At 39.4% G+C, this 25,661-nt stretch overlaps 3 protein-coding genes and 1 long non-coding RNA gene across 7 annotated transcripts; 1 reads left to right on the top strand and 3 right to left on the bottom strand.

Moving 5' to 3' along the window:
• Positions 1-2,071: 2,071 nt before the first annotated feature.
• On the top strand, positions 2,072-5,643 carry zbtb26 (zinc finger and BTB domain containing 26). Of its 4 annotated transcripts, none has more exons than XM_060906930.1 (2): positions 2,072-2,168; positions 3,814-5,643. In XM_060906930.1, exon 2 carries the CDS (start codon positions 3,829-3,831, stop codon positions 5,038-5,040), a length of 1,212 nt encoding a protein of 403 aa, XP_060762913.1. In that variant the 5' UTR covers positions 2,072-2,168; positions 3,814-3,828; the 3' UTR covers positions 5,041-5,643. The 4 variants fall into 4 exon arrangements, with proteins under 4 accessions (XP_060762913.1, XP_060762914.1, XP_060762915.1 ...); XM_060906931.1 differs by having other exon boundaries at positions 2,117-2,168; positions 3,797-5,643; XM_060906932.1 differs by having other exon boundaries at positions 2,125-2,148.
• A 1,374-nt stretch (positions 5,644-7,017) lies between these two features.
• Positions 7,018-14,439, bottom strand: zgc:101858 (uncharacterized protein LOC449555 homolog). Its single transcript, XM_060907124.1, has 5 exons — positions 14,412-14,439; positions 8,952-9,011; positions 8,817-8,851; positions 8,677-8,735; positions 7,018-8,534 (listed from the first exon to the last, which is right to left on the bottom strand). The coding sequence occupies exons 1-5, from the start codon at positions 14,437-14,439 to the stop codon at positions 8,330-8,332; spliced, it is 387 nt and encodes a 128-aa protein (XP_060763107.1). The 3' UTR covers positions 7,018-8,329.
• Positions 14,440-14,467: 28 nt separating this feature from the next.
• Positions 14,468-16,213, bottom strand: LOC132872240 (uncharacterized). Its single transcript, XR_009651411.1, has 3 exons — positions 15,702-16,213; positions 14,657-14,782; positions 14,468-14,556 (listed from the first exon to the last, which is right to left on the bottom strand). It is a non-coding gene; the product is annotated as an uncharacterized LOC132872240 (long non-coding RNA).
• An 816-nt stretch (positions 16,214-17,029) lies between these two features.
• On the bottom strand, positions 17,030-25,151 carry ppil3 (peptidylprolyl isomerase (cyclophilin)-like 3). The gene is made up of 6 exons (XM_060906928.1): positions 25,079-25,151; positions 24,754-24,828; positions 18,053-18,146; positions 17,637-17,704; positions 17,439-17,557; positions 17,030-17,361 (listed from the first exon to the last, which is right to left on the bottom strand). Exons 1-6 carry the CDS (start codon positions 25,079-25,081, stop codon positions 17,235-17,237), a joined length of 486 nt encoding a protein of 161 aa, XP_060762911.1. The 5' UTR covers positions 25,082-25,151; the 3' UTR covers positions 17,030-17,234.
• Positions 25,152-25,661: the final 510 nt, after the last annotated feature.

The following is a 25,661-nucleotide window of genomic DNA, read 5'->3' as shown; positions in this document are numbered from 1 at the left end:
CCCGCAGGACGACCCCGAGGCGTTTCTCACATTTGTTCGAGCAGGTCGCCGAAGCCTCGGGGTAGCCGATGGAGCAGCGCGCGGCGCGCCTCCTCCCCCTCCTGACGGGAGAGGCGCAGCTGGCCGCGCTATAACTCCCCGCCGGCTGGCCTACGTGGACCTTCGCCGGGCCGTCCTCCAGCGCGTGGGGCACACGCCAGAACAACAGCGCCAGCGCTTCCGCGCGCTGGAGGACGGCCCGGCGAAGGTCCGCGTAGGCCAGCCGGCGGGGAGTTATAGCGCGGCCAGCTGCGCCTCTCCCGTCAGGAGGGGGAGGAGGCGCGCCGCGCGCTGCTCCATCGGCCACCCCGAGGCTTCGGCGACCTGCTCGAACAACGTGAGAAACGCCTCGGTTACTGGGAAAACACACAAAACACAGGTTAATTACCGTCAGGTGAAATGATTCTGCCACTCACCTTCCCTGGCTCCGCCCTCCTGTCACAGACCGGCGCTTGACCACGCCCCCGCTGCCACACGTTTTAAGTGTTTCTATGTATCAATCATTAATTGTACAAAATGATTTTCATACATTTATGTATTTTGTCATATCTTTCTTTGTCACATGAAGTGTTGTCTTGATAACATGTGGCACATAATTTTAGCAAATGGATGACAGAAGATTAATTGAAAGATTTATGCCACAGAGCTGCCTTTAACTAATAATTATCACTTATTACTGACGATTGTACGTTTACTAAACAATACAATACAAAGCTCAATACTCCCAGCCTATAACATACTGAATATCAAGTTAAAATCAACCGCAATAAAAGGAAAATGATGAAAACTGGAATATCAAGGGGTCTACTGTATCAGAAGGCCCACTGCATTTCGCAAGCTGTCAAGTTGCTAGAATTCAATCTTTCTAGCTATACTTTCACCCCCTACAGCTATCAGTATTACACATAATCATAGATTAATCACACAGCATTCTAATTCAAGTGAAAATGGTCTTTAAAAATACACATAAGTAGTGATTTAGTCAGAGAAACCAACCAAAACAAGTCTTCAAGTCGCCGGTCTTCATTCTCGTCTTCGTTTCTGTCGTCAGAACTGTCCTCGTTTTCTTCTGAAGATGAGCGCTCAGGTTCAAATCTGTAAGGCTGGATACCACCAGGACATTCAGCTGTCAAAATCTCTACTTGTGGGCCATTTTCTTCTTCTGTATCGGTAAAATCAAAGCTAATTTCCTCAGCATCGCTCCTATTTTCTGGTGTGTCCGTCATTGCAACTGCACCGAGTGGTTACTGGTATGACGTCACGCAGCTGTTCCATTGACCGAGAGGGGGCGCTGCGAACGCGGAAAATTTCAAGTGATGGGCATGATCAAATAAGGACCGATTACAACCGCGGGAAGCTTTTGAAAAATCGACGGTCAATTTATTTCGAATCTCGAAAGCATTCTGGTGCAGAATAATGCGACTTTTATCGCCACTGCGTGACGCCTTTAAATCGCCCCAAGTGTAAACGTGTGTGCATGGTTTCCTGCAATGGAATGGCATCCCAGCTAGTGTATATCTGGCAGAGGTTTCTGGTACTTACTTAAAATAAATGAGTGTTGTAATGAAAAAAAAAACACTGTGAAATATAAGAATTCTAATTCAGATATTCATGTAAAGTAAAATAAATTTGTAATGGTAGCAGCAATTTCTTTATTTTTATATTTGGATATAGCCTGTGGCAAGTGACTCTACCTGGATCAAATGATTGAATTATCTGATACTGCCCCCTTGTGCAAAATATGTGGAAACTAAAAAAAAAAAAAAAAGAATTTTTTTTCACTGTATAGACAAAAGTAATATTAATTTTATTTAATAACATTATATTTTTTATTAATATAATAGTTTAATATAATATTTTTATTTTTTAAAGTTGAAATTATTTAAAGATTTTTTCCACCTCGTTTAAAATAAATAAGACTTTTAAAAAAAATGAAACGCTTCCGCCTTCTGGCCCCGCCCACTTCCTTCATCACATGACTGCGTCATTGGGTACTTCCTGAACTGCGCACTACGATACTAAATAGTATGCGACCTATAGGAGATGTATTACTTTACCCGCACTATTTAGTATGTTAGTATGCGGTTTTGGACATAGCTGTTGTCTCAGGTATCAATCCGCCCATAACGGTTAGCTCGCTTTACTTTATTTCTCTGTTAGTATGTCGATTTCATATCGTTGTGGTTTTTGTAGCTATTTTCAGCGTTGTCTTGTTACACTTCCAGCGTTTATTTATCTGTGCAGGCGGGATAATTGTGAAAAAAGAAAACAAAAAAAGAAACCACCTAGTTAGCTAACTGGCTAACGTGAAGCTACTATATTGCGGATTTGTTTTCTAGCTGATAAAGTATTTTCCATTCCAGTACACATTATTGATATGTAGGCGTAAACACCTGTATACAACAAGCTGATATTGTCGCTAGTTTGTTTCTTGTCAGCTGGACTGTTTTAGGTTATAACTGAATATAATTGACTTGTATTGCCCCCCCCCCCCCCCCCCTGCTGTTTATCAGTGTAGTTATTAACGAACAGTAGAGGTTTACGGTGGTTTAGCCGCCAGTGTATTAGCCCCATTTTCAGGGATCTTGCGCTTGAGGCTAAAACACCATCCCTGATTTTAGAAAGCATTACAAGAATTTCTTAATTCTGTTTCAGATAGCTTTATTCAATTCAGATGATCTTCAAAAGCTCAGCAAAACCAAAACATAAGTATGAGAAGTGAAACTTTTGCTACGAAATACGAGTGGTTTCGAGTCTGTTGTTTATATGCATGTTGAGTTCGTTTCTAAGTTAATTAATACCGTCAAAATCTTAACGTAACTTTTCATCCTACTTTGGAGGAAGGATTATTGCTTGTGTTTAACATCTGATATGGGACACGACTAAAGACAAGAGAAATTCAAATTATTCACGTCAAACGGTACTAAAGACGAGAATTCAACATCGCGCCGAATTCGAACCTGCGAACCAGAAGACTATTCTTAGAATGATGATCGGATCTTTAGAATTAGGATCTTAGAATTTACATTTAAAATGTCCTCTGAAACTGCTCTGTTGTTGAGCTGCACAGATTTAGACCTGCAAACCCTCCATTTGATTCAGGTAGCTATTCAGATTTTCAACTTTTAGTTTACATAAGTCAAATGAAAAATTCAGCCAAAAACGTCTTCAGAATTTCCTTTAAAAACCGCTCTCTTTTTTTTAACTCTAGAATGATCAGTCATAGACATGTTTGATCAACTTTAAACACGGGGGTTAAACCACCGGAATACCGCAGTAGAAATGTGATGTGAACGTCGTTTGTTGTAAAAACGGACATAATTACCTTAACGCAGATCTTGTATCCTTTAAGTCAGTGTAACTATATGGGCAGTTTTGCACTTTATTGCTCTGTTAATAGATCGTCCGTCCTACAAACACTTGTATGATACGACAGATAAGTCTGAAATTAAGTTATATAGCATCATATGCTTAATTTTCTGTAAAATTAAGCATTTCAATGCAAACAGTAACGTAAATGAGACAGTAGCTCCAGTTGTGTGTTATGTAGAATTGGTGATGGGGGCTGAGATGAAGTTACTCTATAAAAGTGAAGTTTAACATTGAGCAGTCACTTAGGATAACCTGTTAATTTAGTTGAATTATTACATTGCTTTAATCAAGCAGTAATGCATGTGTTGCTTATCCTGGAGAAGAAATACAACAGTCCTTTAACAAAAGTGAAGTGTAAATTAACTGATTATTTTTTTATTAACAGAAATGATATTTTTGTAGGTAGCCCAGGCAGCCATGGCACAGGATGGTGTTATTTTGCAATTCAGTTTCGCCACATTCGGTGATTCCATGCTCCAGAAGATGGATGCACTTCGAAAAGACCGACGTTTCTGCGATGTCATTGTGCACATCAATGACCTTGAGATTCCTGGTCACAAAGTTGTGTTTGCTGCTGGCTCTCCTTTCCTCAGAGACCAGTTTTTCCTTCAGGACTCACATGAAGTTGAAATATCAATACCGCAGGATGCAGAAGTTGGACGGAGACTACTACTCTCTTGCTATACAGGGACACTCGAGTTTCCGGAGCTGGAACTGGTTCACTATCTAACTGTCGCCAGTTTCTTACAGATGGGCCACATTGTGGAGCAATGCACAAAAGCCCTGAATAAGTTTATTCAGCCTCAGAAAGTTGAAGATTCCCATCATTCTCATCAGACTTCCAACATTAACACACAGCAGCAAGAGCCAACACATATTGAAACAGTGTTTGATGACGATGAAGAGGTGGAGAATGTGATTGAAGATAATAATGATGTCATCATTGAACCAAGATCACCTCCTGTGTTTCAGAGGAAATGCCAAGGAGAAGAGAGTCCCATCAATATCATTAAAGTGGAATCAGTGGATGATAGAATGCAGATATCTCAAAATTTACAGAACGGTCCTGCACGGTCCCCTGCACAGTGTTCCCCAGAGCCCCAGCACTCACTCATCAACTCAACCGTAGAGACGCGGTCTGCTGAGATGACCCCTAATGCCACGCTTGACTATGCACTCTCCTGTCCTGGTCCGAGTGGCTCAGGGAAGGAGAATGTGTGGAGCTGCTCTCAGAATACTGACAAAGGCATGCAATGGTACCACCAGTGCCCAAAATGTGCCCGTGTCTTCCGCCAATTGGAGAACTATGCCAACCACTTGAAGATGCATAAGCTGTTTATGTGCCTCCTCTGTGGCAAGACGTTCACACAGAAAGGGAACCTGCACCGGCACATGCGTGTTCATGCCGGAATCAAACCATTCCAGTGCAAAATATGTGGCAAGACATTCACACAGAAGTGCTCGCTGCTTGACCACTTGAACCTGCATAGTGGCGACAAACCGCACCGCTGCAATTACTGTGAAATGGTGTTTGCTCACAAACCTGTCCTGCGCAAACATCTGAAGCAGATCCATGGCAAAAACAGTTTTGACAATGCCAATGAAGGTAGCATGCTTGAAGGGTTTTAAATCTACTACAGTTTTCTACTATGGCTACTAAAGACTTGTGAAAAGACTGATGTATTATTAAACTGAATTATCCTGTATATATGGAAGGTCCTGTATGCACACTAATGGTTAACACATATCCATCATATGAACTCCATTACTTGTTATTCTGTAGTTGATCATTGTACTGGATTCAACAGCTGCTGTTTTGTAATTTTAAATGAATGGTTGGCTTTTCCTCTGAGGTTCAACTCATGATTTCACCAAGCTGGGTCCTTAAATCCTCATCATCTCAGTTGTAAGTCACTTTTTAGATAAAGGCATCAGCTTTTCTATACTGGATATATAGTATGTGTTTTTAGTGGGACCTCTGTGAAATACGCATGAAACCTCTGTCATGTGTTTGTCTGTCTTTTCAGTGTAAATTCATACATAAATAGAACAATTTTTCTAACTTTACAGGTGAGGTTACTGGTGAACTTGTGCTTCATTGAATGTCAATTATACATAAATCAGCTTAGGGTCAGTCCATATGAAATCACTGGAGGCCTCCCAACTGACTATGTCTAGTTTGTGAAAGTATTAAATCAATGTTGTTATTCCCAGTAAACACCATACAAAATTCCAGCCTTATCTTTATTGCTTTGAGATATTGGGTAGTGACACCGATTTTGCTGTGAAAAAGATGCCAAGTTCAATAAGTCATTACTTTTGAACTACTCATGCTAGATGCATGAAATTTTCAGCTGTTTTTGGGTATGAGATGTATATTATCAAAGAATAAAGATCCACAGTTGCATATTTGTCAGTTTATAGCTTGCTGAAAACTGGAAAAAAAAAATCATTTGCACTTTGGAGCAGTTTTGGCCCTCTGTATTTAAACACTGAAGTATATCAGAGCTTTCAAATTTTGGTATTTCTCTCATTGTAGTACTATTTTAGTGACTTAAGTATTTTTCTAAAAGAAATAATTTTCTGATTTATGAGGCATTAAAAATGGAAAAAAAAATCATTTCACACCTATATTTCAAATGCATAGTGCTCATGTATAAGGTCTACCATAAAAATTATACCACTGGAAAGAGCATGTCTTAATATATTCACAAAATATGAAGTTGGGATCTTGAACCAAACTATATTAAGGTATCAAATGCACCATGTTTTGCTACAGACAGAAATGCCATTTCAAAGCATATGATATATGCTCCAAATAATACATAAAACCTGGAAATTGACATTCATATAGATTTTTAATATTAGGCATCATTAGCAGGAATCATCCACAAGTAATGACTCAAACTTCTGTGAAATCAACAGTCTCTCTTGCAGATACAGTTCCTGGTAAATGTGTTCGTATGACCAACAATGGTGGATAGGTAATGTATGTGCAAGTAATATTCATGCATCCTCATGGTCCCTCTAAGACTTACAGTTGGCCCAGGAGGGAGGATGTCTGTTGGGCCCCTCTTGTACATATCCTGAAGATTATTGATGTTCCACTTGCATCAACTGGCAGGCAATATAAACTTCCATCTGATGTTGAAAAGCAAATCAGTACATTGTTCCAACTCTTCAAGGAGACAGTATTTGAAGTTTGGTTTCTACTGACACTGTAGTTTGCTTAAATTGTAGAACTGGGGTATGGTAAAACTTGCAGAATAAAGATAAGCTGAATAATTATAAAATATAAATATTAGTTCTCTAATACAATTTTGTGATTGCATTTTAAATACAGTGGCTCTGTATTTTACATTTCTGTTTGTGGTGAAACATGGCATATTTGATACCTTTGGGTCAAGATACCAACTTAATATTTTGTGAATATATTAAGTGGTATAATTCTGTTTATGGTAGACATCATACATGAGCAATATACATTTGAAATATAGGCATTAAATAATTTCTTTAATGCCTCAAATCAGAAATTTATCTCATCTCATTATCTCTAGCCGCTTTATCCTTCTACAGGGTCGCAGGCAAGCTGGAGCCTATCCCAGCTGACTACGGGCGAAAGGCGGGGTACACCCTGGACAAGTCGCCAGGTCATCACAGGGCTGACACATAGACACAGACAACCATTCACACTCACATTATCAGAAATTTATTTTTTAGAAAAATATTTAGTCACCAAAATAGTACAACATGAGAAATAAATACAATTTGAAAGATCTGAAGTGCTTCAATGTGAAAATGCAGAGGGCCAAAACTGCTCCAAAGCACAATTTAATTTATTTACAGTTTTCAGCAAGCTATAAACTGACAAATATACAACTATGGATCTTTTATAGAAGTTAGACATCTAGTACCCAAGAACACCACCTGAAAATTTCATGCATCTAGCATGAATAGTTCAAAAGTAATGACTTCTTGAACTTGGCATCTTTTTCTGTACCACTCATTTTTACAGTAAAAATCAGTCACACACCCTATTTTTAAAGCTCCAATATCTCAAACTAAAAGATCTCATCTCATTATCTCTAGCCACTTTATCCTGTTCTACAGGGTCGCAGGCAAGCTGGAGCCTATCCCAGCTGACTACGGGCGAAAGGCGGGGTACACCCTGGACAAGTCACCAGGTCATCACAGGGCTGACACAGACACAGACAACCATTCACACTCACATTCACACCTACGGTCAATTTAGAGTCACCAGTTAACCTAACCTGCATGTCTTTGGACTGTGGGGGGAAACCGGAGGAAACCCACGCGGACACGGGGAGAACATGCAAACTCCACACAGAAAGGCTCTCGTCGGCCACGGGGCTCGAACCCGGACCTTCTTGCTGTGAGGCGACAGCGCTAACCACTACACCACCGTGCCGCCCAAACTAAAAGATAAGGCTGAAATTTTGTATGGTGTTTACTGGGAATAACAGTTTATGAAAGTATTAAATTGGAGATGGTCAGTCAGGAACATTTTCAGAAATCTGGTGATTTGAGGTGGATTTACCCCTTGTTCAGTTTAATTCTGATTATTTTGAAGTGACTTTAGAATTTTAGACCCTAACCCTAGATTTTAGAATTATGAAATTCGTAGAAACAAAACTCTCACATCACTGAGCCATAATGAATTACAGTCTAATGCATGTGCGCATGACCAGAGAAATACAAGTGTCAAAATACATGAATTTACCGAAGATTGTTTACTACAAGAAATACTGGAGATTTGCAGTTAATTTTTAAAGATTCTTATTTGCAACTACTAATAAGGGGTGAGTTTCCCAAAAGCATCGTAGCACAAAGATCGTTAGATAATAGGAGTGAAGCATCACAATGAACACTCGCTCTCTTGGTTAAGCTGCTCTTAGCATTAAGATGCTTTTGGGAAACCCACCCCAGATTTGTTATGGTGGCATGGCTCCATCATGGACACATGCCATGACAGCCTCCGTCTACTGGGAGGTTCACGCCTATAATAAAAAGGTAGCAGCATCTGAGGCCAGGAAGGCAATTGCCACTTCCTCCACTTCACCTGGTCAGCCAAGGGCACGTGTGACTTTCCACTTCTCAAGGAACTACAGCAACAGGAAGGAAAAAAAAAAGACAACACATGAAATAAGAGTTAATTAATCAGGGGCACCACCTATGAAATGTTAAATAAGCTATAGAAAGGCAAAATATTAAGAGAGACTGTAAAGATCCACATCAGACCTTTACCTGTTTATACTGTTCATCCAGACCTGCATGCTTGTGGATCTCTTATGATCACACCTGGCCTGTAAATTAAGGATATCAACATTACAATAGTGAATAAAATTACATCATTACAACTCAAATAACAAAATCAACAAACTTACCCAAGAGTTAACTCGTACTTGCTTTGGTGCCAGCTCTGAAATACAATTTGAGTACAAATCACAACTGCACAGGTTATGTCATAATCAAACACTTCAGAAACATTTCAGGAGGAGGAATAGAAAAGACTTGCTTACCAAGAGCGACACACTTTGTAAATTGGTCAATGGCAGACTTGGACATGCAGCTCCAGGAAACTGCAGGATGAGAAGACTTATTGTGTAACATTGCTTGCTATAGAAGAAATTATAGAAACTAAAATATCCATTGCAACATCTTGACAATTCTATACAGTTCAATAAAACAAATTTCTGCAGGAAAACAAACTCACTGATCGCTAGCCATTTACACTGGACACATTTACAATGCAGCCCTTAGTTTGAATCAAGTGTGGCGCACACAAGTGTGTGAGATGATAAACTGATCTGAAACCTAAACAGGCTTTAAAAGATCTTGGACAACACAAATATTTTAACCAAGCAGAAGGTCAATGTCAGAGGCAGCAAAATGAATCCTAAACCAAAACTCTTACCTGACATTAACATTCATCACTTTATCATACTGTGCCAAGTCGGTGGTCTCTATAGTGCCCATGGCAAGGATTCCTGCATTGTTAACAAGAATGTCCAGGCGCCCAAAGTGAGCAACAGTTTTCTTCAGTGTTCTCATCAGTCAAGTCTCCTAGCACCAAGAGTGGCTGAAAACACCACACAAAAATCATGCATACATACAGCCTGCATATTTTATACTTAATGGATGACTTTGCTACATGTACATCACCATACTTAAACCATTTTTTCTAAATTAACTGGCTTCAAATAACTAGCGCCATAGAATCAGACACTTAAGAGAATTGATTTTCAGCTTATTCCTAAAAATCACTCCTTTCATTGTATCGTAAAAGTTGTTTTAATACTCACTTCTGTTCATTGACTTAAAATAGCAATCACATACCGCTCAGACCACAAAATGAAATAAAATAAGCTGCCAGTTTATTACATGGCGCAACGTCCACTGGCATTGCTGGTCATTTCATCAGGTGAACATACTACAACCCCGATTCCAAAAAAGTTGGGACAAAGTACAAATTGTAAATAAAAACGGAATGCAATAATTTACAAATCTCAAAAACTGATATTGTATTCACAATAGAACATAGACAACATATCAAATGTCGAAAGTGAGACATTTTGAAATTTCATGCCAAATATTGGCTCATTTGAAATTTCATGACAGCAACACATCTCAAAAAAGTTGGGACAGGGGCAATAAGAGGCTGGAAAAGTTAAAGGTACAAAAAAGGAACAGCTGGAGGACCAAATTGCAACTCATTAGGTCAATTGACAATAGGTCATTAACATGACTGGGTATAAAAAGAGCATCTTGGAGTGGCAGCGGCTCTCAGAAGTAAAGATGGGAAGAGGATCACCAATCCCCCTAATTCTGTGCCGACAAATAGTGGAGCAATATCAGAAAGGAGTTCGACAGTGTAAAATTGCAAAGAGTTTGAACATATCTACAGTGCATAATATCATCAAAAGATTCAGAGAATCTGGAAGAATCTCTGTGCGTAAGGGTCAAGGCCGGAAAACCATACTGGGTGCCCGTGATCTTCGGGCCCTTAGACGGCACTGCATCACATACAGGCATGCTCCTGTATTGGAAATCACAAAATAGGTTCAGGAATATTTCCAGAGAACATTATCTGTGAACACAATTCACCATGCCATCCGCTGTTGCCAGCTAAAACTCTATAGTTCAAAGAAGAAGCCGTATCTAAACATGATCCAGAAGCGCAGACGTCTTCTCTGGGCCAAGGCTCATTTAAAATGGACTGTGGCAAAGTGGAAAACTGTTCTGTGGTCAGACGAATCAAAATTTGAAGTTCTTTATGGAAATCAGGGATGCCGTGTCATTCGCACTAAAGAGGAGAAGGATGACCCAAGTTGTTATCAGTGCTCAGTTCAGAAGCCTGCATCTCTGATGGTATGGGACTGCATTAGTGCGTGTGGCATGGGCAGCTTACACATCCTGAAAGACACCATCAATGCTGAAAGGTATATCCAGGTTCTAGAGCAACATATGCTCCCATCCAGATGACGTCTCTTTCAGGGAAGACCTTGCGTTTTCCAACATGACAATGCCAAACCACATACTGCATCAATTACAGCATCATGGCTACGTAGAAGAAGGGTCCGGGTACTGAACTGGCCAGCCTGCAGTCCAGATCTTTCACCCATAGAAAACATTTGGCACATCATAAAACGGAAGATACGAAAAAAAAAGACCTAAGACAGTTGAGCAACTAGAATCCTACATTAGACAAGAATGGGTTAACATTCCTATCCCTAAACTTGAGCAACTTGTCTCCTCAGTCCCCAGACGTTTACAGACTGTTGTAAAGAGAAAAGGGGATGTCTCACAGTGGTAAACATGGCCTTGTCCCAACTTTTTTGAGATGTGTTGTTGTCATGAAATTTAAAATCACCTAATTTTTCTCTTTAAATGATACATTTTCTCACTTTAAACATTTGATATGTCATCTATGTTCTATTCTGAATAAAATAAGGAATTTTGAAACTTCCACATCATTGCATTCCATTTTTATTTACAATTTGTACTTTGTCCCAACTTTTTTGGAATCGGGGTTGTACATTCAATGCACTTGTTCAGGATATGATTACTAGTTGCAATCCAACTGATAAGTCAGCCTTTGCTCAGTGACAGATGGCCCAGCAGTCTGAGGCTCTCTCTGGTTTCTTTCCAGTGATGACCAGCCTGATGTGTGCATACAAGTGGAAAGTCAAGATCTACCCAGGTTTTATTTCATCAAGTTCAAAACCAAATCTTTTCAGCAAAGCTAAAAGTGCACTATTTTGGTGCTGACATTTTGTAAGTAATGTCTGCAGTAGGGTAGTGCTCCAGTTAAGTAGCACAGGGAATGCTCAACATAGTAGCATGCAGTTTTAGACACATTTTCACTCCATCGAAATCAGGGCAACTTCTTGGCTTTACAGAAAAATCCAGCCTAGCATCCCATCTACGTAGCTGTTCACACCCAGTGTTCTCAGGATCGGGGCATGTGAAGGTATTTTTCCAACATTGGGAGTGCTGGAAATTTAAGTGACACATCTAATGTGTACTAGCTACACTCACAGAGCACTTTATTAGGAACACCAGTACACCCATTCATTCATGCAATTATCTAATCAGCCAATCAGTCAGCAGTGCAATGCATAAAATCATGCAGATATATGGGCCAGCAGCTTCAGGTAATGTTCAAGTCGGACATCAGAATGGGGGAAAAAAGTGATTTCTAATTTTTCATGGCATAATTGTTGGTGCCAGACAGGCTGGTTTGAGTATTTCTATAACTGCTGATTTCCTGGGATTTTCATGCAACAGCAGTCTCTGGAGTTTACTCAGAATGGTGCAATAAAGAAAAAAGTCCAGTGAGTGACAGTTGTGTGGATGGAAACACCATGTTGTGAGAGATCAATGGAGAATGGCCAGATGGGTTTGAGCAAACAAACGTTACAGTAACTCAGATAAAATCACTCTGTACAACTGTGATGAGCAGAAAAGTATCTCAGAATGCACAACATGGTTAGACGTTGAGGCGGATGGGTTACAGAAGACCACATTGAGTTCCACTTCTGTTAGCCAGGAACAGAAAGCTGAGGCTGCAGTGGGCACAAGACTGGAAAAACGTAGCCTGGTCTGATGAATCTCAATTTCTGCTGAGGCACACTGATGGTAGGGTCAGAATTTAGTGCCAACAGTATGAATCCATGGATCCAACTTACACTGTATCAACAGTCCAGGCTGGTGGAGGTGGTGTGCTGTTGTGGGGAATGTTTTCTTGTCACACTCTGGGCCTGTTAATACTAATCAATCATTGCTTCGATGTCACAGCCTATTTGAGTATTGTTGCTGATGTGCATCCCTTCAGGGCCACAATTTATCCATCTTTTAATAGCTACTTCCAGTATGATAACGCATCATGTCACAAAGTAAAAGTCATCTGAAACTGGTTTCACGAATATGACAATGGGTTCAGTGTTCTTCAGTGGCTTTCTCAGTCATGTCAACATGGACCAGAATCTCAAAGGAATGTTTCCAACATCTTGTGGAATCCATACCATGAAGAACTGAGGCTGTTTTGAGAGCAAAGGGAGACCTGACCCAGACCAAAACATCTACCAGATTTCAGCAGACGCATTGTGTATTATTTTGTGGATCACTTTAAGACGAGCTCAGGCCGGTAGCAGAGATGTTCTAGAACACCTATGGCAACAGCCTTTCCAGTATTTTGATTGGTAGAGCTGAGGAACAACTTTTTACCAGAATGCTAGAATCTTTACCTAAAGTCATTCATTCAGCTTTGACAGATTGCTTTATCCACTCCTGGACAGGTCAACCATAGTCATCTATGTTATTTAGCCTTTAAAACCCTTTGGTGACTGACCCCTTGAAAATGGTTCCTCCAGGAACGATGACTTTTCAGTTGTCAAGACAACGGAAAAACTAAAATACAAAAACAGAAAGATACGTCACAATGCTCTTGTGCACAAAACAAAATGCTCTTGTATTTTAGTTTTTCCGTTGTCTTGACAACTGAAACGTCATCGTTCCTGGAGGAACCATTTTCAAGGGGTCAGTCACCAAAGGGTTAAATGTATAAGCTACATTTTGTGATGTTGTACATGACCTAACATTCCTTGTCACACTGTATTGAGATGTAGCGTTTGACCGAACAAAACGTAGCCTACTGGCCAATGCTAGCAGGAGAAAGCTCAGTACAGTGCCAGTCAGCTAGCTGAAGTTGTTGCTAGATGTAGCGTTGCTGTAACAGAAATCCAGCTGAGGTAAAATTGTAACAGTTAAACGGAATAAGCTAACTTGCACACAAATTGGTGAGTTTTCCCCCAGAGTAGCTGGCTATGTAAAGCTGTAGGCTTATGGTAATGTTACCAAAGTGTCAGTAATTTGTTGTGATGTGTAGCAGACTACACATTTTGATTAAGGCTACTCATTTAGGCTAGGTCGTCAATTCAGCTATGGCTACAATTTAGACTATGGGAGATCAGGAGTCATTTGTATCCTTAATAATAATAATAATAATAATACCTTGAAATTGCAAGTAAACCGTTTTAAATTGTGTCATGTTTCATATATTTTTAAATACACGGTCCATTACTAATGGCATAGATGGTAATTAATTTAATATATGTACTTTCATTGGTCTAAAACGTCTATTTCAACCAGCCAACAATTTAAGAGTCTATAAATCTAAACCCATACCAGAGTGTTTCACATTGTCTTTAATGTTAACTCTAAAGCAGTTGCAGAATAGGCCTACAGTGCACGCAGTGAGGAAATTCCCACTTTTTATGGAATGCATGATCAAAATACATGAAAACCAGAAATGTCCACCCTGTTTATTATAAAGATGAAAACATTAGATGTTTTAAATGATATTTTCACCGCTGAACTGAAAGTGTCCCCTGTTTTCTTCTCAGAAATCTGGTCACCTTATAAAGTATAGATTTATTTCTGTTAAATGAGACGAAATACCAACTGAACAGTGTTTTTACCTTTGGCCAGTTTGCTGAGGTTGTCCATGTCACGGCCACGGAGTGCGAGCTGAGCTCCGAGTCTGGCGAAGAGAAGCGCAGTTCCAGCTCTGATACCCGAACTCGCTCCCGTGATTACCGCCACTTTATCCTTCACCGAGCAAACCTGAACAAACACAGCACCATCACCCACACTGACACCACAGCTCACTGCTACAACTCGGGCAAATCGTGCACGTGAAAGAATGCAAAGAAAGTAAACTTACTTTAAAGCAGAGTGCGAATTACCCCACCATAATTGGGGGGTACCATCATGGTCCACTATCATATCAATCGTCCCCCGGTCCCGTCCCGTCTATGGAAGTCCGTGTCAGTAACTCAACACAATAACTCTGAACAATAATTTTTAATGTCATTAAGAAGCATGACAAACCATACAGTACTACCACAGAAGAAAAACAGCAGTACAACCTGATAACCTTCTTTGTCAGAACAAACTGGGTATCAACACTACAAATGAGTCACATACAGTACATACACACATGCAGAACAGTCCTGCTGTGCCTCTCCTGTCTGCTGGGAACCCATTTTCTTTATTCACATGAACAGTGTATAAAACCTAACTGCACCTACACTTGTACTGTAATTGTCTGTAGATCTTGGTGCTAATATTTACTACTTACTCTTTTAGCACCAAAAAAATGCCTGATGTCTGGCCCTTTTCTTTTCCTCATGTTTGGCCTACTGTGTGAATAAAATCAAACAGGGTACTCAGATGAAACTATGACCATCTTAAAAATAATACAAAAGGAATGTAAGTAAAAACAATAGAAAACAAATTCAAATACTAGCATATGTACTAGGCTATTTTGCCTAGGCTTGCCTACTACCTGGCTCTTTTTATGTTGCCCCCAGAGGTTCTGATTGTAATTTTACATAGGCTTAGCTAGGCCTATATCAGAACTTCTTGTGACTAATCTCACACACAGGATGGGCCTATGTGCCAAATGAATTTCAGAAGGGCACAATTTATTCATGATAAAATGAGAATGGAAACATATGGAGTTCTTCTCCTTTGAAATGAGAATCGTTTCTATACCACACTGTAATAAGCTTGATTTAAATAGAGACTTAGCTTATCTTGCTAACTAACGTTAACGTCCGTCCACTGTAGCCTACTGGCCTCAGTGGGAAAGTAATTCAACATATAAAGACATGACATGAGCTGAAAGAACAAATCACTTTAATAAATGAAAGTTGTAAAATAACACATTTTCAACAGGCTAAAAGTTGGTTAGCAACTAACATTACCAATGCACGTCTTCTGCTGCAAACCATAGATTGTATAAATTGCTGCAAACCCATGGACTGTATCTGAGGAATCCACTGAATACGGTGTGGACTAGAAGGTGTTGCTTCTAGCGCGTTCTAGCGCTGCGGTGACTAAAAATGGTACGGTCCATAATAGGGGTGTCTGTCTGAAATCGATTTACATTAAAATGTTCCTACAATAAGAATGCTGAATGGGAGTTGGTTTGAATTATATATTCCTTTTCACAATATCAGAAAAAATATCGGACCCCCCCAAAACTTAGATTTTTGTCTCTTTGGGGGGTACTGGGTCTTCATTGGGGGGTATAGTACCCCCCAGTACCCCTCGTAATTCGAACTATGCTTTAAAGGCTTCAAACGTTGCCATCCCTGCTTTTCAAGTTCACGAGCTTCTCACGCGCACACACACTTACTTCACACAGGAACGTTACGTATATACGTGGGCGTGATCACATAAACCAGACCACTTCCTTCCTACGAAATATACTGTGCCAGCTTAAAAAATGCACAAAATATTACATTAAAATACAAACTACGACAAGTGCACGTATATACAAACATTAACTGAAACTGTTAAAGAAAAATTGCACATTGCATGTCTTCCGGGTCAAAATGACAAAAGTCCAATTTAAAATGAACTTTAAAAAAATCCTTCAGAGCAAAAAAGTTGTCTAAATAATTATTTAATGTAGGATATTATCCCTTTTATTTTATTCACTGTTCACTGGTTATATTGACTTTGTGAAGATGAGATAGAAAATAATATCTGAAATAACCTTGAATACATCTGTGGTTTTTTTTTTTTTGGGGGGGGGGGGGGGGGGACGACGACAGTAAATAATAATAATAATAAAAACCCACACGTTTTAAACCTGGGGATGACCCTCCCAGCAAGTGTATGACTGCAAAAAGGCATGGAGGTAATGTAACATATTAAACTTGCTTCTTTTTTGTTGTTTAAAAAAAAAAGTTGTTGATGTCAATTGATATTGAATTACTTTTGGTACCCGTTTCATCCTCAGTACAAAATGACCCAGGAGGAGGGGATAGCAGATGTGCTAAAAAATAAAATCGGCACAGAGAAAATAAGCAGAGCTCATTTTCAAGTTAAAAAAAAATAATAATAATAATAATAAATAAATAAATAATATATATTTATATATATATATATTTATATATATATATATATATATATATATATATATATATATATATATATATATAATTTCTAACAAAATTGAGCTTACAGAAAGTCAGTCAAAAATCTCCATAATCTGTGTCCTTGGGATTTTTAAAATTTATTCTTTTAATTAAGTTTAAAAAAAAACCACACACAAAAAAACCAAAGGGATACATGATTGGAATTCCTGTTTGCAAACAAAGAACAAACAGAAAGGAAAATACACAATGTATCACACAGTTTTTAAAAGTTTCAAAATGTTCTGTACAAATATTGAACCCCATCATTATAAAAGGACCGTCCATAAGGATCATCATGACCCACACAGAGTGTTAACCAGCAAACGGGTTTGCGTGAATAGTCACATCCTTAATGTGGACTTCGTTCAAAGGCCGAAATGTCTTTTCATGAACAGGGAGTTTCTCCAACTCATCCAGAGTTTCCAAACCATCTATTATCCTAAGGAAGCAAAGCAAAATTAATTAGCGATCTGTACACTACTGTGTACTGGATTTAACAAACAGATAATTACATACTTTCCAAACACAGTGTATTTCATGTCCAGGTGAGGCTGTTTGGCGTAGGTGAAATAGAACTGTGATGCGTTGGTATTAGGTCCATTATTTGCCATGGCCACCACCCCCCTGACATTGTGCTACTCAAAAACAAAAGCAAGGCGATTAAAACAAATTTCTTTCTTTGACAGATACAGTTTGTTTGGTTTGTCTACATACTTTTAAATGTTCACTAAATTCATCTTCAAATTTTCTTCCCCAAATGCTTGTTCCACCTTTTCCTGTACCTGCATCAAGATGGAGATAAAAAACAAGAGCATGTAAAAAAATAATTGCTCACGTGTACACTCTCTTTTTGAAAAGCTAACAGCAAAATCTGACTGTTGTCCCTTATGTTTGAGATTGATGTGGGTTTTTTTTTCTTCCTCTTAAACACCATTGTAATTGCACTAGGAATGGGACGTCAGTGAGGCACACAACCTCGAACTTCTTGCAAGAATAATGAAGAAAGCATCAACCAACACATTAGCACCAGAATCACTAGGCACATCATAAATGTTTAAATATAAATATAATGTTTTCTAGGGTAGACTTTTCCTTTAAAATCAAGTATTTTAATATTACATGATATTTACCTGTAGGGTCTCCTGTCTGGACCATAAACCCTTTTATGTTTCGATGAAAGATGCAGCCACTGTAAAAACCACTGGCACACAAGGCTAGAAAATTCTGTAAAATGAGAAATCCAGTGTGTTACACAGTACAGTTAAGGATATGAGTACACAGTTGAGTACACAAAGGTCCATTAGGAAATATTAGTACCCCCGATATCAGAGGAAGTGAAATAAATCATGGCCTAATGGTTAGAGAAGTAGCTTTGGGACCAAAAGGTCACCTGTTTGATTCCCTGGACCAGCAGAAATGGCTGAAGTGCCCTTAGGAAGCTACATACCACTCAACTGCTCCCCAGGCTGCTCTGGGTATGTTGTATGTCGCTTTGGATAAAAGCGTCTGCTAAATGCCATTAATGTAATGGAGGTGTCTGATGGTTAGATGGGTTCTACATTTTTTTTTAAACTCCTTGAGCCCATTCCCACCTATGTTCACAATGTTGGCCCCCAAGTTCTATATCGTTGTCACTGCCAAATCTGATCTGGGCTTGAGGCAACCCAGTAGTAGGATGGCCAGTTCCCTTGTGTGTGTGTGTAATATTTATATTATATATATATATATATATATATACACATATACATACACACACACACACACCTATGGGCAATTTAGAGTAGCCAGTTAACCTAACTGCATGTCTTTGGACTGGGGGGGGGAGGACCGGGGGAAACCCACGCAGACATGAGGAGAACATGCAAATTCCACACAGAAAGGCCCCGCTGGCCACTGGGCTCAAACCCAGAAACTTCTTGCTGTGAGGCGACAGTGACCGTGCCGCCCCCCACGACCTATACGGTCTATAAATGCCTGACAGGAGACCCGTTCAAACACAAACATGTTTTCCGGACTGGACCTCAGTCAGTTTTCCAAACGGGGTTTCTCATCGATTTTTTTTGCTGTTATTGCTAAGGCCATGGCTTAATGCCTTTTTAATCATGTTCTATATAATATTTCAGGTCAGACGCACAGCTTGTGAACAGGCAAGGCAGGCAACTGCTTGGGGCCCCCTGGCCCAGGGGCCCCCGAGAGTCGGGGCCCAAGGGCTTATTTATTTTGTTTTTTATTGTTCTTTACCATTGTATTTTCACATTTGGAATTTAAAAAAACTTTGGTTTCATACATTTTTCGTTGGTGTCAGATTATTTATAACATATTGGTGATGAACACTGGTCAGAAGGGCCCCCTGGAAATTTTTGCTTGGGGCCACAACAGACCAGAGGTGGAAAGTAACGAATTACATTACTCACGTTACTGTACTTGAGTAGCTTTTTTTTGTGTACTTATACTTTTTCAAGTAATTTTTAAAGAGTGTACTTTTACTTTTACTTAAGTATGTTTTCTTTTAAGTAGTGTACTTCGGTACATTTTACATCACAACCGTTACTGAGTAAAAAATAAATAAATAAATAAATAATTAAAAAAAGGCTAAAACGGAGAAGGGGAAATGCATTCTGGAAATGAATCACGGGAAGGACAGTTGTCGTGCGCGCGAGTCTCACACAGACGATGGCGGACATGGCGCTTTAAGGGGGGGGCTCAAGCCCCTGGGCCATAGCCAATCAGGGGCCTTGTAATATTAATAAAATAATAAACTGTCGGAATCGTGGGCCTACATTAATGTACGGATAGAAATAAGGTTAGAAATAAATGAGCGCACAGTAGCCTGCTGTAAGAGACATGGGGGATGTGGGGAATCTGTTCAGAATATCAGCTACTTATCAGTTATCAGCCTACCAGCAGCTAGGCTATGTGTAGCTAGGCTAGATATGCTATGATCTGTCCAACAGTAAAATAAATCAGTTGTGATTTGAATACGTGTCGTGATTTGAACTTATACGAATTTACCACTGTCTTAGTAGTAAATCCTTATAAATATAAGGATAAATCCTTATAAGGATTTATAAATATATATGCCATGTATGATTTACTCCTGAAAGTGGCCCCTTTTGCATTTTCCTCATACAAATTTTTTATGAAAATCTAGTATGTATGAAGTGAACATTGTGCATGGTTTTTACAGATAACGTGTATGATGAATTACACCGTCTTTGTATGCTTCATGTAATGTTTGTAGTTTTAAATTATATTTTACAGTTTAAAATGTATATGCCTTTTATATGTAAATCCACACAAACATGTTTTTGTTTGAATTGTGGATGTATCGTAAAGGTATTCTATGATGGCTCTCTGTTTTTTATATGTCAACCTACTGAAAAAGACAGGTTTATTGTATGACTTTTTTAGGTTTATAGATGTTTTTATATGTCAATCAATTACTATAAATGTAAAAATAAGAAGAGGTTTTTTGTATGAATTGTTCAGGTTTATCTATGTTTTTAAAATGTCAACCAATTACTGTCAATGTAATGTTGACATATAAAAAACAGAGCCATCATAGAATACCTTTACGATACATCCACAATTCAAACAAAAACATATGTTTGTGTGGATTTACATATAAAAGGCATATACATTTTAAACTATAAAATATACAGTTGAACTCAAAATTATTAGCCCCCCTTGTGGAATTGAACATAATTCTTGATTTCTCCATGAAAATGACCATTGACAACAAATGTTTTTATTCTTGAAATAAATGCACTATGAAGACATTGTCCAACAAGTTTCATTATGATATCTTATTATCACACTGAGTTTCAACCAAAAACAGCAAAAGTGAGATGTTCAAAATTATTAGCCCCCTGACCATTAGTAGTCAATTGTGTACCCTTTTTGACCCACAACTGACAACAACCTCTTGGAATAGTTTTTCACTAGGTTGGCACAGGTCTCCTGAGGAATTTTGGCCCATTCCTCCATTTTAAACTGTTCCAACTGGCCCAAATTGGATGGTTTTCGTGCATGGACGTTCTTTTTCAGCACTTGCCACAGGTTTTCTATTGGATTGAGATCTGGGCTCTGTGCAGGCCACTGTATGACGTTGGTCTTGGTATCCTTGAAGTATTGCTGGACTATTTTAGATGTATGCTTTGGGTCGTTATCTTGCTGGAAGACCCAACGACGACCTAAGCGCAAAGTGAGAGCAGACTTCTGCATGTTTTCCTTCAGTATTTTTAGGTAATCTTCCTTTTTCATGGTGCCATGCACCCGAACCAGACTGCCTGTACCTGAGGCTGCAAAACAGCCCCACAGCATGATGCTGCCACCACCATGTTTAACTGTGGGAACTGTGTTCACAGGGTTGAAGGCCTCTCCCTTTCTTCGCCATACATAGGCAATGTCCATATGCCCAAACAGCTCCAATTTCATCTCATCTGACCAAATCACAGACTTCCAAAACTCATCTTTCTTCTTCAAGTACTCACGGGCAAACTTTAGTCGGGCTTTGATGTGACGATGTTTTAGTAAGGGGGTTCTTCTGGGACGATAGCCCCGAAGCCCATTCCGATGAAGAGCCCTCACAACAGTGTGCCTTGACACACAAACTCCAGAAGAGGCCAGGTCAGCAACAATTTCCTTTGCAGATGTACGGGGCTCTTTACGGACATCTCTGACAATTTTTCTTTCCAGAGTTCTTGAGATCTTACACTTGCGTCCACGACCAGGTTTGTTCTTGACCAAATTTGTCTCCTTGTACTTGGCAATGATGCACCGAACTGCAGTTCTGGAGACTGTAAACCTCTTCGAAATGGCAGTGTAGCCTTGGCCCTTGTCATGAGCCTCCACAATCTTTTGTCGGAGTTCAAGACTTATTTCTTTAGTCTTCGGCATTGTGACAAATAGTAATCCTCCTCATTCATTCAAATGCCCTGTTCCTTGGAGTCCTTTTAAACTGTTGAATGGAGCCAATTGACTACAGGTGTTGCTAGGAAGCCAATTGATTGCACAGGTGTTGTTTAAAAGCTGATTGGTTAATTAACTGTGTTTTAAAAGCAAGAATACACATGGGGGCTAATATTTTTGACCAACTCATTTTTACCATATTTCATATAAAGACAGCCTAAAACTAATTTCATATTCCAAAATGCACCACAAACATCTGAATAGTACTGGTGATTGTTTGTGTATATCAATTTTTATCAGTGCTTTAAACATTTGGAGGATATTTGGGAAAATGTTCCAAAATTTAAGGGGGGGCTAATAATTTTGAGTTCAACTGTAATTTAAAACTACAAACATTACATGAAGCATACAAAGACGGTGTAATTCATCATACACATTATCTGTAAAAACCATGCACAATGTTCACTTCATACATACTAGATTTTCATAAAAAATTTGTATGAGGAAAATGCAAAAGGGGCCACTTTCAGGAGTAAATCATACATGGCATATATATTTATTTATAAATCCTTATAAGGATTTATCCTTATATTTATAAGGATTTACTACTAAGACAGTGGTAAATTCTTATAAGTTCTTTACTGTTTTTTTTTTTTGTATGGGTTATAATCCTGTTAGTATAATAGCATATTTCTATGGGGATAATAAAATGTCTAAAACGGCATCTACTGAAGAAATTGATGAAAAGATTGTAGCCTATAATATTCACAGTTCGGGCAGCAGATAGAGTAAGCATACTGAGGGGAATAGCAATACAAAGCTAGCGCAGATCCACATTTCTCGCTAGCTGTGTTGGGTGTGTTGTTAACCCGTGTGGATTTAAGTGAAATACTTGAGAAGTTCTGTGGTCAAGACAACGTTTTAAGGTAAGGACACTTGATTATTAATGTTTGCCCGCCGTGGCTTGTTGTTGATGAAAGGCCCACGTGATTTTGCCTTATGCAGCTACTGCTAGCATCATGCTTTGAACTAGGTTAAGCTCATTTCCGCTAAAGGATGGGTTTATTGAAGGACTTTGATGTAGCTAGTTTCTTTTTAAAAAATCGTATGCTCAAAACAGTATGCCTGTGTTCATCATGTTTAACTTTTTTCTTGATGGAGTGCGTGAAATATTGTTGCAAGTGGTATTTCGATGCAGTCATGTCAAAAAGGCAGTTGAATGCACGGTGTTATTCAAGGAGAAGGAAGACTTGCATGATGCTTGAACATAGATCGGTAAAATAAACCCTAGTAGGACTCGGTTTCGTGTATTTCGGTCTGTAGAGTTATGAGTTTGGCCGCTGTCCATGGTGTTTACGTTTCATGTGGCCGCCGAGCCAAGTACCTTGACTTGCAGTGAATGTTTGTTTTCATGCCGCCGAGCTATTTTTATGTATTTTATTTTTTAAAAGGCCTTGTCTGTAGGTGTGTGTGTTTTATGTTTACACATAGGTCTACATTATCGCGCACGCGCGCTTGTGTGGTTATCTCTGGCCATGCCCCTGCGTGAAAGTTACACAGTATCACTGTCCTGTCCGTGGTAATAATCAGAACCGGCTCTGTAATGATAACGCGCGTGTTCTTCTCTCCCACTGTGGTCGGATGTGTTGAGCAATGTGAGCGTGGGCCTTGCGCAGCTACGCTGAGCCAAACGTAACCTATCGTAGGCTTCTAGGCTAATTACGCGCTTACACTGTAAATGCTTGACACGTATTGCAAATAAAATAAGAGTGTTTTCCTGGCCAACGGTAAGGGTAGGGTTGACAGGTAGCCTATGAGGGGCCTAGCCCCTGGGCCACGGGTGTTGATAAAGCGCCCCTGCTGACATGGAGGAGACCGAGGAACCTGTGGTGGACGACCCTGCAGAAAACGCAATTTCTTCCAGTAATGAAGTGCACCCCTAGCCCTACATACGTGATCACTTCAGCTTCGTAGAGAAAAGGGGTGACAGTTTCATTATGCAATGCAGATTATGTGTGCCCAAGAAGACAACCATTGTGGCATACAAAAATTCGACGTCTAATCTGCGCAAGCATGTTGAGGTAAGTATTGTCATTGGCATCATAATGTTTCCTTTCTATAGTAAAACCGAAAATAGGCTGGTTATATTCCAAAAATAGTGGATGGCATTGCTAATGTTGAAGTAGCAACCTGTTGGTACTGTAACATAACGGTAACTAGTCTGTTATTCGGTTGGCTAATCATGCAAGCAAGTTAGCTCGCCAACCTGACGTGATCAGTCCTCCTACCATTCTACATCCAACAGGCCAGAAAGGAATACTAAGCAAAACAAATAATGTTTGAATTGAATTGTTCAATAACACACAGTGCACACAGGCAAGCTACGAGATTTCAGTGCAACATTTCACTTTCATATTTCGTGTACAATGCTTTGTGTGTAGTCAGGGCGATGTAAACGACATGACTGTGTGTATTGACCTTTTTTGTTTGTCTCAGTTTTAATGCAGCATTATCCTAAGCATTCAATTTGATACACTTCCTTTAAATAAAACATCTGGGTTGAGATGTACATATATCCTTGTTTCCTCTTCTTTTTCATTTTTGCACAACACAATGGAGGCAGAAAACACCCATTGTTAAAAGTAACGTTTTACTTTTACTCAAAGTACATTTTAAATTATCTACTTTTTACTTGAGTAGATTTTTTGTCTGGTAACTTTACTTGTACTTAAGTAAAATTTCATCAGAGTAACAGTACTTGAGTATAATATTTTAGTACTCTTTCCACCTCTGCAACAGACTCTAGAATCGCCTCTGTTTCAGGTTATTTATAAAAGTAAAGAATAAAACAAATCGACTATTGCACCTTTAAGGATATGAGTAAAACAGTCATGGACCATGTGAAATGAGTTTGTCCCACCTCACAGCTTTTTGGAGTCCGCTCACAGAACAACTCGATTTTGATGTCCCCGAGGTCTGTATGTAAAGTGACAGACTGAGAAAATGCAACATTAGTATTTAGTTCAGGTTAAGTACTGTACTTACTTTCATATCCACTATAAAAATATAGCATACAAGATAGTGAAGCAGGCAGGCAGTAGACAGATAACACAACAGCAGTATAAATAAAGAAACTCGCGGCTAACCGAGTTGTCAGTAAACTATAACTCTAACAAGAATGTTATGTGCTGTTTAATACGATTATACTGGATAATGAAATATGCAATACTGAAACGTATTCTTACCATTGTAAACTGATTTGTGTTAAACTTCCACTCCTCTTGATTGAATATGCCGGTGCCTCATTAAAAACATTCCGGAAGAAAACGAACAATAAACTATAGTTCCCCTTCTTTCCCTGGCCGCGGCTGTTTGCTGCCACCTAGTGGATACCCAGCAGACAGCAGACACAATGGAAGACTGATGAGGGGGCTTCAAAAAGTTCTCGGCCTTACTCAGAAACAAGGGGCGTGATTCCTATTTGGGGGCATAACTGTATACTATAAAGCTTTATATCATTGTCCATAAAAACGCAAATGAAAAAAGCAATCAAAGAAAAAAAAGGAGAGGAAACCTTCGAGCTGGCGTGCTGTTGCTCCAGGACAATGCGTCTGTCCACACAGCACAGGTGGCAGTGGCAGAAGCAGCCAAATGTGGCTTTGAACTGTTGTCCCATGCACCTTACTCACCCGACTTGGCACCGTCTGACTTGTGTCTGCTTCCCAATCTGAAATCCCACTTGTGTGGTCGCCATTTTCACAGTGATGATGAAGTCATCCATGCTGCTTCCATGAAGGGTTAGCAAAGCTTGAACATCGGTGGACCAAG

The sequence above is a fragment of the Neoarius graeffei genome, chromosome 24 (assembly GCF_027579695.1).
Source record: "Neoarius graeffei isolate fNeoGra1 chromosome 24, fNeoGra1.pri, whole genome shotgun sequence".
Classification (NCBI taxonomy): domain Eukaryota; kingdom Metazoa; phylum Chordata; class Actinopteri; order Siluriformes; family Ariidae; genus Neoarius; species Neoarius graeffei.
The sequence above is the reverse complement of the archived record's forward strand: the minus strand, read 5'-3'. Positions and strand labels throughout refer to the sequence as shown.

Coding starts and splice junctions, on each gene's coding strand:
- ppil3 (XM_060906928.1), bottom strand. Junction 17,705..18,052: donor CCAGACAGGAGACCCTACAG/GTAAATATCATG, acceptor ATCTTGATGCAG/GTACAGGAAAAGGTGGAACA. Junction 17,362..17,438: donor AAATACACTGTGTTTGGAAA/GTATGTAATTAT, acceptor TTGCTTCCTTAG/GATAATAGATGGTTTGGAAA.
- zgc:101858 (XM_060907124.1), bottom strand. CDS start 14,439: ATGGACAACCTCAGCAAACTGGCCAAAG. Junction 8,852..8,951: donor TACAAAGTGTGTCGCTCTTG/GTAAGCAAGTCT, acceptor ATTGTATTTCAG/AGCTGGCACCAAAGCAAGTA. Junction 8,736..8,816: donor AAGTACGAGTTAACTCTTGG/GTAAGTTTGTTG, acceptor CTTAATTTACAG/GCCAGGTGTGATCATAAGAG.
- zbtb26 (XM_060906929.1), top strand. CDS start 3,073: ATGTCCTCTGAAACTGCTCTGTTGTTGAGCTGCACAGATTTAGACCTG. Junction 3,142..3,813: donor AAACCCTCCATTTGATTCAG/GTAGCTATTCAG, acceptor ATATTTTTGTAG/GTAGCCCAGGCAGCCATGGC.